Genomic DNA, 14935 nt, shown 5'->3' with positions numbered 1-14935 from the left:
AATTACAGTTCTTATTTACCAAAGAAACAGAGAAATTTAGTTTGTGGGGTTTTTAGTAGTAAGTGCGTGCATGGATGGGAACAGCACCTGCACGCACAGCTATTGTGATTCAGATTTGGAGGGCCATGAGATTTGATGCCTCCCAGCACAAATTTCTGGCCAACTGGGATCAAAATTCTGGCCTTCCTGGGCCACCTCCGAGTAATTGTCCAGGTGAATTGTTGGAATTGTCACTGCACTGATAAATCTGGGGCAAGCCTCAAATTAAGGCAGTACACTGAAAGAAACAGAAATATATTGTACTGTTTGAAATTATGAGGTAGAATCCCTGACTGCGTTCAAGTCAATGGAAATTTTACCATTCTTTTCAAGAGGAGATGGAATTACAGCCCCAAACCCCATTATTTAGAAGGCTATAATACTCCCCAAAAAAGGGTTAGAAATATTTAGATGCAATCATCAAGTAGCTTTGTGATTCATGTTTATTGAATGTAATCATACAAACTGTTTAGGTCAGAATCCTTGACATTTCTTCTTAGTTCTGTGTAAATACCAAGTTCTGCTCTGGCCATGTTATTATATTTATCTTCCTTTAATGCTCACTTAAGGAAGTGCTTTTGAGTTGCTTGGCCCCTAGCAGGGAGGGATACAAGTCAACCAAAAAAAAAAAAAAAAGGCAAGAAAGGAACTGTAACATTAAGGAATTTTTTTCATTCTGTCTTCCTAAAGCTCCAGTGTGGTTTCAGAGGTTTCTACCTGCTTGCTGTTCACGTTCAGTGTGAACATAAAACCATCAAAAGAACTTCCCAGATTTTAATAATGTTTGAGAACTGGGTCAATATATGCTGATAGAAGCACTTCAAATGCATACAACAGCACCTGACAAGCAGCAGTGGGGGGAGAAGGAACAGGGCTTCAAAACTTCAGTAGTGGTGATCTGTAATGCCCTTTCAATTTCTAATTTTACAAAATAGATTGAGTGGTGTGAGCCTCCAGTCCTTGGGTAGCAGGGGGAACCTCTGTGTCTCCGTGCCAGAGCACAGAGCCACGGTGGCCTTCAGGGGTCCTTCTCTCTTGGGCAAAGTTTGTGTCCTCTCCTGCCAGTCCTCTGCTCTTTTAAAATGCTTCAGCCTTTCTGAGAGCTGGGAGACCCCTCTACCTAAGCTCATGGCCTTTATCATCAAGCCATTAATGTAGCCAGCCGGCTGCACGTGGAGTAGGTGCTGCTGTACTGTCAGCATTTCCTCGGCAGCTGGCAGAGTGCAGGTGCACGCTCTCAAACAGCAATCTGTGCAGAGTGCTGCTCCTCGAGCGCAGCCAGCACACGCAGGGCTTAGGGGCTTCCAAACACGAGGCCCTCCAGCCAAGCTGGCCCTCCCGCTGCTGCTTTCTTGCAGCGTTCCTCAAGGGCTCTCTTTGCTAACGTAGAGGAGAAGATGCCTGACTGTATCAGTGCCAGTCCAGACAGACAGCAATGGATAAGCAAGGAGCTCTCATATCAAAGGCAAAAAGAGATCCACATTGCCAAGGAACTGCTCGGAAGCAGTGATGGAATGGCATAGATGGATAACTTGAGGTTAAGTTCATACCTTTAAATTGCTGTGTCTACTCATTGACACCTGTTTCTGCCTTGCCTTTGGCAGTCGAACTCAAAATCTGCAGTTCTGAGATATAAAAAAAGGAAGCCAGAAACAGTTAGAAACACATACAACTGGGATTTGAGAATAAAGGTTTGGGGAAAGGACGGAGGGACAGTTCAGTGGGAATGGAGAAGCCAGGGAGACACTGAAACAAAGAGGGAAGGAAGAGGAGCACAAAGAGAGAGAAACCCGTCAGGAGTTATTTCATCCCATTCAGAGAAAATTAGCTTGATGATTCAGTCATTCTTTTTCTGTTTTCAGTTGAATAAAAGAAGTTATCTTTTAGGCTTTTCCCAAGGCTAGCATGATACTTCTTCCTAGAACACAAACACCCATTGGACATAACATGTCACTCTTACTTGGTGTTTTTTAACGTGACAGCTTTGAAACTAATTTAACAGAATAGTTTCCAGAGAAAAGATATCATGCAATCCAGATCATCCAAGTGTACTCTTCCATTCCTATCTAAAATCAAGGAAGGAGCTTGTTTGTCCTGGTTGGGCAGTAGGTTTACGTCTCCAGCTCAGAAGCCAGCTAAAGAGAAACTAAATAAAACTTAGCATACTGGATGAAATTTGCAGAATAACAAATCACACTGTTCCTTTAAAAAATGGGGTATTTATGTTGTGATTTTTTTCTCTCATTATTCTGTCCTCTCTTTGTTTTCCTTATTTCCCCCATTTTCTCCCATTTTACCTTCCAATTCAGCTGCTTTGAACACGTACGTATATATTCTTTTTTATAGCATCCATTGCAGTAGGATGCTGATTTTTACTTAACTCAAAGAGTAAACAATATAGAAAAATGATTATCTGAAATTAATCTGCAAAATAAGGAAATTGTTGTATTGTTTTAAAAATAAAAAGCATTAATAAAAAAATCTATTTTTCAAGTCAAAGAATAATTTACTGCTGGTAGTGTAAATTTATACAATCCCTCTGAGACTGAATTCTCCTTATATCATCAGTTACATATAATCTCACCTGATGCTAAAAAGAAACTGAAGGAAAAACAGCACTAACTTTTACCCTCTGTGACTACCAGAAGATGGTGTGTTTTAAAAGGTCTCTCTGGGTGGTTGTGATGGCAGCATGTGGAAAGGGTCCATGAAGCCAGGCAGCAGGGCGAGCATGGCTGAGGTCCATCCCCCGCTGGGCTGCACAGGACAGACAGCAGACAGACCCACAACCCCTCTCTTTCCTTTCAGCTCCAACCCACTCCTTATGCAACTGTCCCCTGTGCTTCACCATGCTGCACTGGACCCAAACTCCCCACGGCACGTGATTCCTGCTGTGAGCTGAAGGAAATTAATTAAATTCCCTGTCCTGGCCTCATTCTGCTGCCTTACAAATACCTAAACTTGGGGCTGGGGGGTAGCACTGTCCTAGCTGAAGGGAGAGATCAGACCTTTTGCATCCAGCTTCTGAAAATAACTCCCAGGCAAACACTTGGAAGCATAAAAAGCATGGCTTTATTTCAAAATACTATCTTCAGAAAAGAAGGTAAAATGACATTTAAGAGACTAAGGATATAGGTGCTAGATTTTCACACAGCCTAAGAATGGTATTTCAGGACTACCTGTGTGAATCTACCTTTGTCATGAGCAATTTACATCACCTGATGAGTTCTTCTTCATCTAAACAGAAAAATGACTAGGTAAGTTCACTACCACAGGCACCCACTAAAGGCTGTGTAGCCACGGCACAAGGCTGAGACCCTGGGCTCTGCCCCATGCTGCCGCCTGGACAGCCTGCCTGTGAGGAGGCAGGAGGCAGACCTGGGACCTCAGAGAGGATGAAGGATCTCTCAGCTCAGCTCCAGACGGCTCCCCAGAGCTGCTGTGGCTACGTTGTCCTGCCTGTCTCCATAAACATACGCTGCCAGAACAGCCAGTGGGAGCCAGCAGTTACTGGGTGCCTGACGTAACTTGGGGCCCAAATTCTCACCAATGAATGCAAACGTGGGCCTAAATTCTCTACTTTTGACTGCATTGAGACAAAGAAAAAGCTCATGCAGCTCTGCTCTGCCCCACACAGCAAATGCAAGTTGCTGTTCTCTGATGCACCATGCAGTGTACACCATATGCTCTGCCCTTGAGCAGGGGACAGGCAGACTTATACCCTCGGCGGCATCATTTTCATTACTCGAAACTCAAGATTTATTCAGACTTAATCGCTACGTATACCCAGCTTGGTTAACACGAACACACCAATTTGAATTTCAGACTTAGGCAGAAAGTCACTGTTTGGCTGTTAATTGGATAATACATGAACGCTGCCACAAATTGTTTTCTTTTGCAAGCAAAGGCAAATATACTTTTTTATCCTGCTAGGAGGATACACAGAAAAGGATGCTGCTTTCTGAATAGCATGTTTCCAGAGATATGATTCAAGCATTAACAAAAAGAAAAGAAAAATCTATATTCTGTCTATAGGACCGGCTGAAAGGGCACCTGGAGAGGCAAACACAGTGTAGCTATATATCACCAGTAGTTGTCAAGGTAACCACAGGATTATGATTCCAGACTAAAAAATCATTTCATATATCTTCTAAGACGGCGGTCTTCAGCCAGCCATTTGAGATCATCTTAACTGCAGGAAGAGCCTGAGTAAGATTCTCAGGAGAACTACTCACTATGTCAGCCTTGTAAGACATGCACCGGTTCTACACCAAATAAGCATTTTTTTTGACATGTTTCTCTGTTATCTATGGCCTATGGTTTCAAAGCCTAAGGCCTTCATGGCACTGGAGATATGCTTTGCCATCTGCATTCAGAAACAAAGTCTTGAAGGATATCCCATTTGAAGACTTCACTTAGCATGGGACCGACCAATTAATTTTGCATCATCTCAAAGCAAAAAAAATAAATACCAGATTGTTGAAAAGTAGGTTCAGACTCACATGAAAGAAGTGTTTTTCACAGGACATTTCCATTTTGTGGCAGTTTTTAAACAAAATCTTGTTTTTAAACAAAATCTTGTTTTAAACGAAATCTTTGCAATATTATTTAAAATAAAAAGAGAGAAATTCCTTTAATTCCTTTATAGCATGTGTTTGCAAATCAACACAAAGCATTGATAAGCAGCAGTTTATTAATTCAAGAAGATTCTAAGGTCTAGATTCTAATTCTTTGATAATACAATAGTCTGGGACATAAGAAACCCAGAACAAGTTAGGATGAAAAGCCTTTGATCTGGATTGATCTGAACACAAACTACCACATTGAAAGTTAATTCCGTCTATAGGCAGAGGCACTTTCCCTGCTTTATTTTGCAGATATGAGTTTTCTCTCTCTTTCGCCAATCAAAACAGACACATCTCTGGGAAATATTCTGTCTTCATGAAAAATTATTCCAGTTAGGGCCATGGGATTTTTGCATGGACTGACTTTCACAGAATCACAGAATGTGTTGGGTTGGAAGGGACCTCTAAACATCCTCTAGTCCAACTCCCCTGCAGTAAGCAGGGGCATCTTCAACTAGATCAGATTGCTCAGAGCCTCATCAAGCCTGGCCTTGAATGTCTCCAGGGATGGGGCCTCCACCACCTCTCTGGGCAACCTGTTCCAGTGTCTCACCACCCTCACTGTAAAGAACTTCTTCCTAATGTCTAATCTAAACCTACCCTGCTCTAGTTTAAAACCATTGCCCCTCTTCCTATCACTACATGCCCTTGCAAACAGCCTCTCCCCAGCTTTCTTTTAGGCCCCCTTCAGGTACTGGAAGACCACTATAAGGTCTCCCCAGAGCCTTCTCTTCTCCAGGCTCAACAACCCCAACTCCCTCAGCCTGTCCTCATAGGAGAGGTGCTCCAGCCCTTTGATCATCTTCGTGGCCCTCCTCTGGACCCACTCCAACAGGTCCCTGTCCTTCTTGTGCTGAGGGCTCCAGAGCTGGATGCAGTACTCCAGATGGGGTCTCACGAGAGCAGAGTAGAGGGGGAGAATCACCTCTCTGGGTCTGCTGGCAGTGGTTCTTTTGATGCAACCCAGGTGCAATTGGCCTTCTGGACTGCAAGCACACATTGTTGGCTCATGTCCAGCTTTTCATCCACCAGTACCCTCAAGTCCTTTTCCACAGGGCTGCTCTCTATCACATCATTCCCCAGCCTGTATTGATAACGAGGATTGTTCCGACCCAAGTGCAGGACCTTGCACTTGGCCTTGTTGAACTTCATGAGGTTTGCTCGGGCCCACCTCTCTAGCTTGTCCAGGTCCCTCTGGATGACATCCCGTCCCTCTGGCATGTCAACCGCACCACTCATCTTGGTATCATCTTCAAACTTGCTGAGGGTGCACTTGATCCCACTGTCTAAATCATTGATGAAGATATTGAACAGCAACAGTCCCAGTACGGATCCCTGAGGGGCACCACTTCTCACCCCTCTCCACCTGACTTCAAGCCATTGACCACCACTCTCTGCATGCGACCATCTAGAGGACGCAACTTTCAAGTGTAAATATAAGCTAGGAGAAAGCCTGCAAGATTATAGGTTGGAAAACTAACTTTTCACAGACCTCCAGTTCAGAAGCCCCCAGCTTCTGTGCAGAGGAGCACAGGTTCCTGTCTGTCTGTGCTCTCTCTGGAGCCTCAACGTACTGCTGCAAGGATGGAGCAGACAAGGAAAGACCAGCACAAGGAAAGACTACCACACTCAGGTAGACCACAGTCTGTTGGTTCATGTGCAGCTCACACCTGTAGGGTTTCATGCACAGCCCATAAGTACTTCAAATATAGGCTCTGGTTTTCCCATGTTTAGTTCAGGCTGCAAGTTCTTCGTGCTCCTGGCAGCTGAATACCTAGTGTAGACGCCAATGGCATTTGCACAGAAAATACTCTACTTGTTATAAGCAAATTAACTTCTAAAGCCTTACATGTGACCCACAGAAGCCAGGATTATATAAAGTAGATATTGGAAGAGAGATATGAAAGCATGCAAGAGAGAAAACAAATCACCATTTTTCTTGGTTTTCTCTTTCAGTATTTGCTGGCAATTTTCTTGAGAACAGACAAGGTCTGGAAATAGCTCACACAACCCGCATGCAAATACTGCTTCAGCCGGAAAAAATAATGGCATACTATGGGAGGTGTCAAACCCAGGAGCACCTCTGTCTGGCCACTGCTTGACATCATGGTTCTACAGCTACATAAAAGAGGATCAAAATCCTGTAAAAGGGTGAAATGGGAGCTTTTTCAGGCCTTGCAGAGGCAATTTCATTTTGAAATTCCCTTTCTCTGGTTTGCCTTCAGTAGGGCAGCACAATCAGCAAAATCCTAACCTTGGAGCTCGGGTCCCATTAGTCACACAAAGCTTCAGTGATTTACAGTCAGAAAATCATTTCAAGACATATGAAAGGACTTTGTTATTCTGCCTAGAGCTACACCTGTGCACTTCTTTGTCTCTTAAGTTTCAATTAGAAATAATTTAAATAAGAGAAAATCATGTTTCCTAATGGCAGAGCCTGTTAATGAAATATGTTTCACATTTCCAATGGAAATGGGAATTTAGGAAACTAACAGGCAGAGCTTGTGCCTGCATTATGAATACACTTTATATTTGAAAGACTTTATCTCCATCTCACTATCCAGATCTGCAGCTCATCTTTAGCTCTGTGAACCATATTCGTTTTGCTTTTAATGTCTGAATTGCCACCTTGTTAATATGACAACTCAATTTCCAAAGTGTCTTAAGAACCACAAAAAATAGGGGATTCTCTATTGTTTTAAATGTCTGTAAACACGAGGGGAAAAATCTTGTAACATGTTACACTGACAGTCAAAAGGAGAACAAAAAACGCAAGAGCAACAGGCTTAATGAATTTAACCATGTTTTTGCATCAAAGTATTATGTAAAACAAACAGAAAAGCAGGACAATTGATTTGCAAACTATTCACCTAAATGATTTTACCAGAGGGCTCTGGAGATACCTTGCTGTGGATTAAAATCTTTCCTGCTTAATACAGAGCAAAACGTCACCAGCTTTACTGGGTAAGGGACATGAAGTGCTATGAGCACAGAGAAACTGTATTAGCACCTGAATTACTTTCTTGGACCCTAGAAAGGCATCTTCCATCCCTTGAGCATGTGGAGGATGAAGTCTTTACAGACTTAGATTAAGTTTAACACATCCAATATTTTTCAAGCTTCAAATATTTTCATATGGCTTGAATATATTTGATATAACCATAGATGAGGCTATGGAAAGAAAAGAAACCTTAATGTTTAGGCAAGATTCTTATACCTGTCATCAAGTGACAAAGCAGAAGAGCTCTGCAGTTCCACGCAGGGTCCTGCAAAGTGGCGTACTATCAGATCGAGTCTTCTTTACTCCTCACTCATATCACCACCCTTGTCTTTCAAGGTGTCTTCATGAGCCTGGCATTCAGTTATACAACTCTAACGGAGGGCAGTCCTTGACCTGCCAAAACTAAGTACTGGAGATAATGCATCAGCATAAAAAAAATAAACCACGTAGGTGGAAACTGCACTTTTATTGCTAGGAAACTCTTTAAACCGATCCTACAGGTCTTTCAGCATCATCAGTGGTAGAGAAAGGATATGCCAATGGCAGGATGTGGTATAAGGGACAAAGTAGCCACGTCAGGTCTTGCCACAAGCTCAGGATGTTACACTTTTACACCTCAAACCTACACCATGAAAAGCAAATCTGACACAACAAGTATAAACTCGTACATGCTTATGCAGACTTACAGAGAATACGTCTCAACCACAAATATTTTCTACTATTTTTGGATGATCACTTCCATAACGACATCTTTGACGTACCATATCAAAGAAAAAGTCCCGGGTGACATTTTCGTACGTTTTAACAAGGCATCGGTCTTTGCTGAACTGGCTTACACAGCTCTGACCCATGTGCTGGGAATACAACCATTGACTCTTGGGCAAAAACAAATTTAGAAGTTTGAGAATTTGGGAAATATCAGCAGCTGGCTTTTTCTAGCCTGCAGGGAAAGCCAAAAACTAACAGTCTGGTACAAAGTGGAAAAACATGGACTGTATTGTTAAAACTGGTGCCTGACATACAGCAAGCGTCACCTTTGAGTTATTCTGCAATTACGCTTGGTACCTATCAGCTAGATTACCCCTTCTTCTTTTGGGTAAACTCTTCGATCTCAGATCCCTACTAACAAGGAAAATCTCCTTGCTCATTACCAGGTTGTACTGCAAAAGGGAGAAAGAGACCTTGTCATCTCCTTATTCCCTGGCTGAGCCACATGTAGCACAAACATCCCAAGAGAAAGCTCTGGGAAAAAGCCAGGCTTGTTGAATGCACACGAACTGCAGTGTTTTAAAGGTGATATCATTCCTCCTACAGCTTGGCACACACTGTCTTGATGTGGGTCAGACTGTAAATGACACGATTTGGTTGCTACTGTGCTAACCTCTGCATTTCTCTGTCTCCGAGGGAGAAAGTCTCTTCTTCCTTTCTCACCTGGCTTCAAATGGAAGTCTCATGAATGCTGTAGATTTAGTGTGTAGTTTTATGATTGTGGTTTTATTTGAATTGCCACAAAAACGTTGGGTGAGATTAAACACAGGCTTCTTCTTTTGAAGAGGTCTGTGCTTAATATGACTTTTACACCCTGTTTTCTCACTAACTTTTAATTCTTTTCTCCTTTGAGTCTACTCAAACTGCAACTCCAGCTCCTACACTGCAGTTGTGAGAGCCTTTCCTTGGTACTGTGCTAAGTGATATTTATGCATAAACTTTTGCTAATTGCTGATTCCATTGGCATTCATGAACCTATGATGGAATGAATGAAGCTTTCATTCATGTTTATATATTAGTTTCCAACATTTGTATGTTTGTAATCATCAGGCTAAAACCAGCTTTCATTTGCAGAGATGTAAACTGAGGGTAACTGAGTCAGGAGATATACTCTATTATGTACCTGGAAAGTTTTTTCCTAGTATCATTGAGAGTTGAGTTTATCACAGAAACTTCCCAATTCCATAACTCAATGTAGTTTGTTCAGGACTGGTACCTACAGTTATGGCTACATTAACAAGCGGTTTGGAACAATGGAAGTCAATCTCTAGAGCTCATTTTGTGCTGGTCACTTGACGTAGGCACTTCTACAGGTCGTTGGGACTCTCTAGTTCAGATAAGCTCTAAGTTTGCTCTCGTGCACTAACGCTCTGTTACTGCTACAGCTCACCTCCCAGGCTAGTTCTGCCCAAAGAAAATCCAGGTCAGGACCTGCGGTGCTCTTCCTGATGCGAACCCATGCTCAGCAAGCGGGCAACAGTTAAGCGTTGCCTGAAAAGCGCTCTCCTGATCTAACGAATGAACACACTAACACAGACACACCCTACGCGTAAATTACAGAGATTTACTTACACAATTAGAATATCTCTGTGGTAATCCCTAGCCATCAACAATTTTCCCAGCCATATAATTACTACTATTAACAACACAAGTTCCCAATTTAACAAATGGAAGCAAGATAAATGCCCACATCATTCTGGCTTCTCCCAGCTTTATGATTCAGAGCATAGCAATCTGTTGCCCTTGGTCTTTTGGAAATAGTGCCCATGTGATAATTTTAATGACAATGCAGCACTTCTGATCTGCTCTGGCTATATGAGGGCTTTCACTGCTTTATCATGGAGGAGGTTCTGATGGTCAAGTGAATTGGGTCTATCATGCCCCAAGGACCTTATTCTCTTCCCCTTATTCTCTTCCCCTCATTCTCTTCCCCTCGGCTGCCTATGTCCTTTCTCACTCTTTACACTTCGCAATAGGTAACTCACCACAGATAGATACCCAAAACCAAGGAAGACACCTAAACAGTCTGGAATCAGCAGGGAGAGGAACGAAGGAGGTTTGTGGTGTAGCACCATGGGAGAGGATGGGTGGTGGTAAGAGGTGATGTGATACATTGCTTAGATTTTCTGTGTCATTTAGCATTGCTGCCTTGTAGGAGAATGGCCGCAACTGCTTTCCTCTCCAATATGCTACCATCTTTTGGCATTGGCTCTGGTTTGAATGCCTCCAGCATGGGAAACCAGGCTTCCTGCCTCCCTGTATTCAGAAGTTTTGTCAGTCTTTTCCTCATGTCTCGCCATGCTGCCTCAAAAAAGCATCATCTGTGTGCATAGCCTTTTTATTATTATCCTTTATCCTTCTTTGTTAACGCATTATTGCTCATCAGCACTTACGTACATGCTTTGAATCTCACTTGTCCCTGAACTAACTGTAGATTATGTCAAATAAAACTACTTGCCCTAGCAGACAGAGCTCCAGACAGACAGTGGGCCAAAACACAGAATGATGATATCGGCTTAAAAACACTGTAATTACATGCATTCAACAAGCCTGGCCTTTTCCCAGAGCTGTCTCTGGGGTTGTTTGTGCTACGTATAGCTCAGCCAGGCAACAAGGAGAGGACAAGGTCTCTTGCTCCCTTTTGCTGTCTAACCTGCTAACAAGAAAAGAGATTTTCCTCCTTATTAGAGATCTGAGATCTGGATAGCAAACTGATGGCACCCACTCATATAGTTTATCCTCAGTAAAAGAAGGATTGGGACCTATATTGTCCCAATCCTTGATCACGCTGGCTGCTGAGCAATACTGTTGGGAGTAGTTCTCCTTCAAGAGTCCAATGTTCCAAATGGGAACAGTTTCTGTAAGCAGTTTTTTTATATGGTCCACAAAAAATGCTCAAAAAAAGGGGGGGAAAGGTCAAGATAACTGATAATGTTTTTATGCAGTGAATAAACAGATATTGAATTGGAGCTTTTGAAAAAGTGATATATTCACACAGCCTAGTCTTGGTCACAGTATCTGCACACACATCCCATTACAAAGCAAAGTGCAAATTCAACACAAAATACTGCTCAGATTCACAGATGTCCTTTGTACAGGATAATGCATTTGTAAATACAAATATCCCCCAGTCAGTGAGAAATTCTGAAAAGGCAATACTCTTCCAGTTTGTTTTTAGGCCAAATCTATCAGGACCTGAGATTACTAAAGCCTCAGTCATTATAATTACAATGAGGAACAACTTCAGTCAACTTTAGATACACTTTCAGCTTCCTCAAACTGCCAGCTGTATCTTGACAAAGTTTATAACTGAAGGTTAGAGCTTACTTCATTCAGAAAAATCAAGAAAGACTGGGGTGCTAGAAAAGCCTGTAATCACACAGATCTGAGAAAATAAGACAAACCCTGGTTTATTCAGATTCAGGCAGGTCATGTGATGTAATTAATTCCAAATAGTTTTGGTCTCTGTACAGAAACTTCCAGCAGAAGATTTAAACGATGTAATAATTACCTTTTTCCTTTCATGATCCTTCTGATTGTGCCTTAATTTATGATGCTTCTAACTAGCATACATGTATCCTGAGGCTATGATGGGTGCACATTTATTTAAGTCAAAAGATAAATCTTAATGAAAGGTTTTTTTAACACAATAATTAACGTATTTTGATCATCATAACAGTAATTATTAGAGGCACAAAACCAGAATGAGATCTCAGAAGAAGCCATGAAGATCCTAAATAGAGGGTGGAGTAGCAGCACTGCCCTATTATTTTGCCAAGAAATGATACATCAAAGTGGCAGCAGTGAATCATCATACGCTACTAGGAACTACACCCAGTGAATCCAAGAGATGGAAATATTAGATGCACTAACCTCCACCATAAATTGCAAATTATAATCGCACAGCAGATAGACAGTGCGCAATATGCCTTTTCTCATAGTTATCAAACTATGCTCTCCTTATGCCTCCCCCAGGATGATCGCTCATCAGATTAAAAGAAAAAAACAGAAGAACCACAAAAACATAGGAATTTTATCTTGATGTGAAAGGTCCATCTATTTTTAAGAAGTTTTATTCTGTGAAGGATCATAAACTCTCGACATACGTCAAATAACACAACTGGACAGCCCTGTTCTTTTAGAAACCTCTTACCCCCCCAAAAAATCACTTTTTTATGGGATTATACACGTGATGAGAGGCAAGACCAGCAATGAAAAAGAGTTCTTTTAGAGACCTCTTACCCCCTCAAAAAATCACTTTTTTATGGGATTATACATATGATGAGAGGCAAGACCAGCAATGAAAAAGAGCACACCCACTCTTACCTGCTGTCATCCTCCCCTTAGCAGAAATGACTAGTATTCTGATTTTCTGCCCAGCTATTAAATCATTGTGCCCATACACACGCGCAGGCAGACTGTAACTTGCAAGCAGCCCTTTTGCGATGACTACAGTAAAGAAGTCAAACAAAACTGAAAACATTTTTTTAAAATATCCTACTCATTTTACCTTGTGTCAGATTTACTGAAAGAATTAGTTTCCCCAAACTAAAAAAGGTCTAACAATACGGAAGGCAACCTCATATAAAAGAAGAAACCAACAAAAAGAGAGGAACAAAACGAATTCCTTAAAGAAAATGATATAGTATGGTACCTTTTCCAGTCAAAGTTTCTTCTTGTATTTTCCTCACTGCTTCTTGGCCCTCATTCTCACTGTTTCCAGCTGTTACAATACAGAAAATGGAAAATTAGTGATGCAATAAACTTAAGGACAGTGAATATAAGCATTACACTATGAAGGGCTAACCACAGTGTAAAACCAGTATGAAGTTTTAAGTGAAAAGGTGTGATATGTTACTGTCAGTCAGCAGAGGTTTTTGAAGAGGGCTGTACAAATGCACTGTTGTTCACACAAGTTCTGCCTCTTTCTCTCATTTATTCATACAAGATGTGACCATCTGCTGGCTGGGCCAGCTGAACTGAGATGCAGATCTGTGAGCCAAATGAATTATATCACATCCAGATTCTACAAAAGCTTCACTATAGTTTAGAGCAGACCTCCCCTCGCTCCTTTTCCAAAATGAAGAATTTCACAGCTGGAGGAAAGGCCCCACTACTCCAGCCTGAATGCTCAGGAAAAGTTTTATCAGCGCTAACAGAAAACACAATTAAACATCAAATAAATGCCTGTTGTGCCATTCAGCTTAGGTGGACAGTTAATAATTCTCTGACATTTGTTTGCAATTCTTTTATAGTAACTTCTATCAAAGGAAAAAACACAAGCGCAAGAAAAATATTGTGCTTGGTAGTACAAGTTAATTTTTTTTAATGAAGTTTAACATTCCATTTATCCATCCAGAAACATTTTCCATAGCGTGACGCATCAAAATACCTATTTTTTATTATCTAAATCGGATATAAATACTGATATATCTTATGAATTTAATGAAGTTGCCTTCTCCATTTCCTGATTATATAAACCTCTGCCTTGCTTTCTGTATTGGCTTTATCTTGTGACCCTCTACAAGTGTCCTGTCCTCTCATTCACTTGTTAGGTATGTAGCAGAAATTTCAGGTTTTCCCCTTTTTTTCTCACCTTTTTTTTTTTTTTTTTTTTTTAGCAACAGTGAATTAGCTCTATCAAATATAAGGAAAGAATCACAGCATCACAGAATGAACTGAACTTGGAAGTGACCTCAGGAGGTCATCTGGTTCAACCTCCTCCTCACATTAGTTGGTATGCGCTCGTATTTACTTTAAGATGTTAGAACATGCTTCATAGAGGTACTAAACTGGATTAATTTGATCTCACAGATAATGTATCCAAAAAGTGGGAGTAAGCCCTTTGAGATAGATCATGTGTCATCCATCCGTTGCACTAGCTGAAGGCTCAGAGCACTACACGGAGATTTTTGGGACAGCCTGATGACTTTGAGGAGGTAGGCTAATGCATTCTTTTGAGGATGGAGTTTTTGTTGTGCTTCTGCAGTGAAAAAAATTATTTGCAATACATGTTTGTTTTCAAGATATGCAAAAGGACTCAATATTTACATAAATGTAGCCAAAATAAAGACATTCAGCATTCCGGAGATGAAAGAAAATAATTCTCACATAAAACATAGAGTCATACTGGTCTATAACTGTTCTCCATAAATTTTACTAACTCTGGAATTATATTGCTCAGACTGAGAAAAAGAAAGAAAGAAAGAAAGAATGAAAGAAAGAAAGAAAGAAAGAAAAGAATGAAAGAAAGAAGGAAAGGAAGGAAAGGAAGGAAGGAAGGAAGGAAGGAAGGAAGGAAGGAAGGAAGGAAGGAAGGAAGGAAGGAAGGAAGGAAGGAAGGAAGGAAGGAAAGAAGAAAGAAAGAAAGAAAGAAAGAAAGAAAGCAAGAAAGCAAAAAAGAAAGAAAGAAAGAAAGAAAGAAAGAAAGAAAGAAAGAAAGAAAGAAAGAAAGAAAGAAAGAAAGAAAGAAAGAAAGAAAGAAAGAAAGAAAGAAAGAAAG

General features: G+C 41.1%; 1 protein-coding gene across 2 annotated transcripts in view; it reads right to left on the bottom strand.

The window, feature by feature from the left end:
* The window catches only part of DHRSX (dehydrogenase/reductase X-linked), a 167387-nt gene that overhangs the window by 102060 nt on the left and 50392 nt on the right, over nt 1–14935 (bottom strand). For both annotated transcript variants that reach the window (XM_074607379.1, XM_074607388.1), the window contains one exon: nt 13088–13156. In XM_074607379.1, coding sequence (XP_074463480.1) covers nt 13088–13156 — 69 coding nt within the window. The remainder of the gene's footprint in view (nt 1–13087; nt 13157–14935) is intronic.

This window comes from Larus michahellis, chromosome 1 (genome assembly GCF_964199755.1).
Source record: "Larus michahellis chromosome 1, bLarMic1.1, whole genome shotgun sequence".
Taxonomy (NCBI): domain Eukaryota; kingdom Metazoa; phylum Chordata; class Aves; order Charadriiformes; family Laridae; genus Larus; species Larus michahellis.
This window is presented reverse-complemented; position numbering and strand designations above follow the sequence as displayed.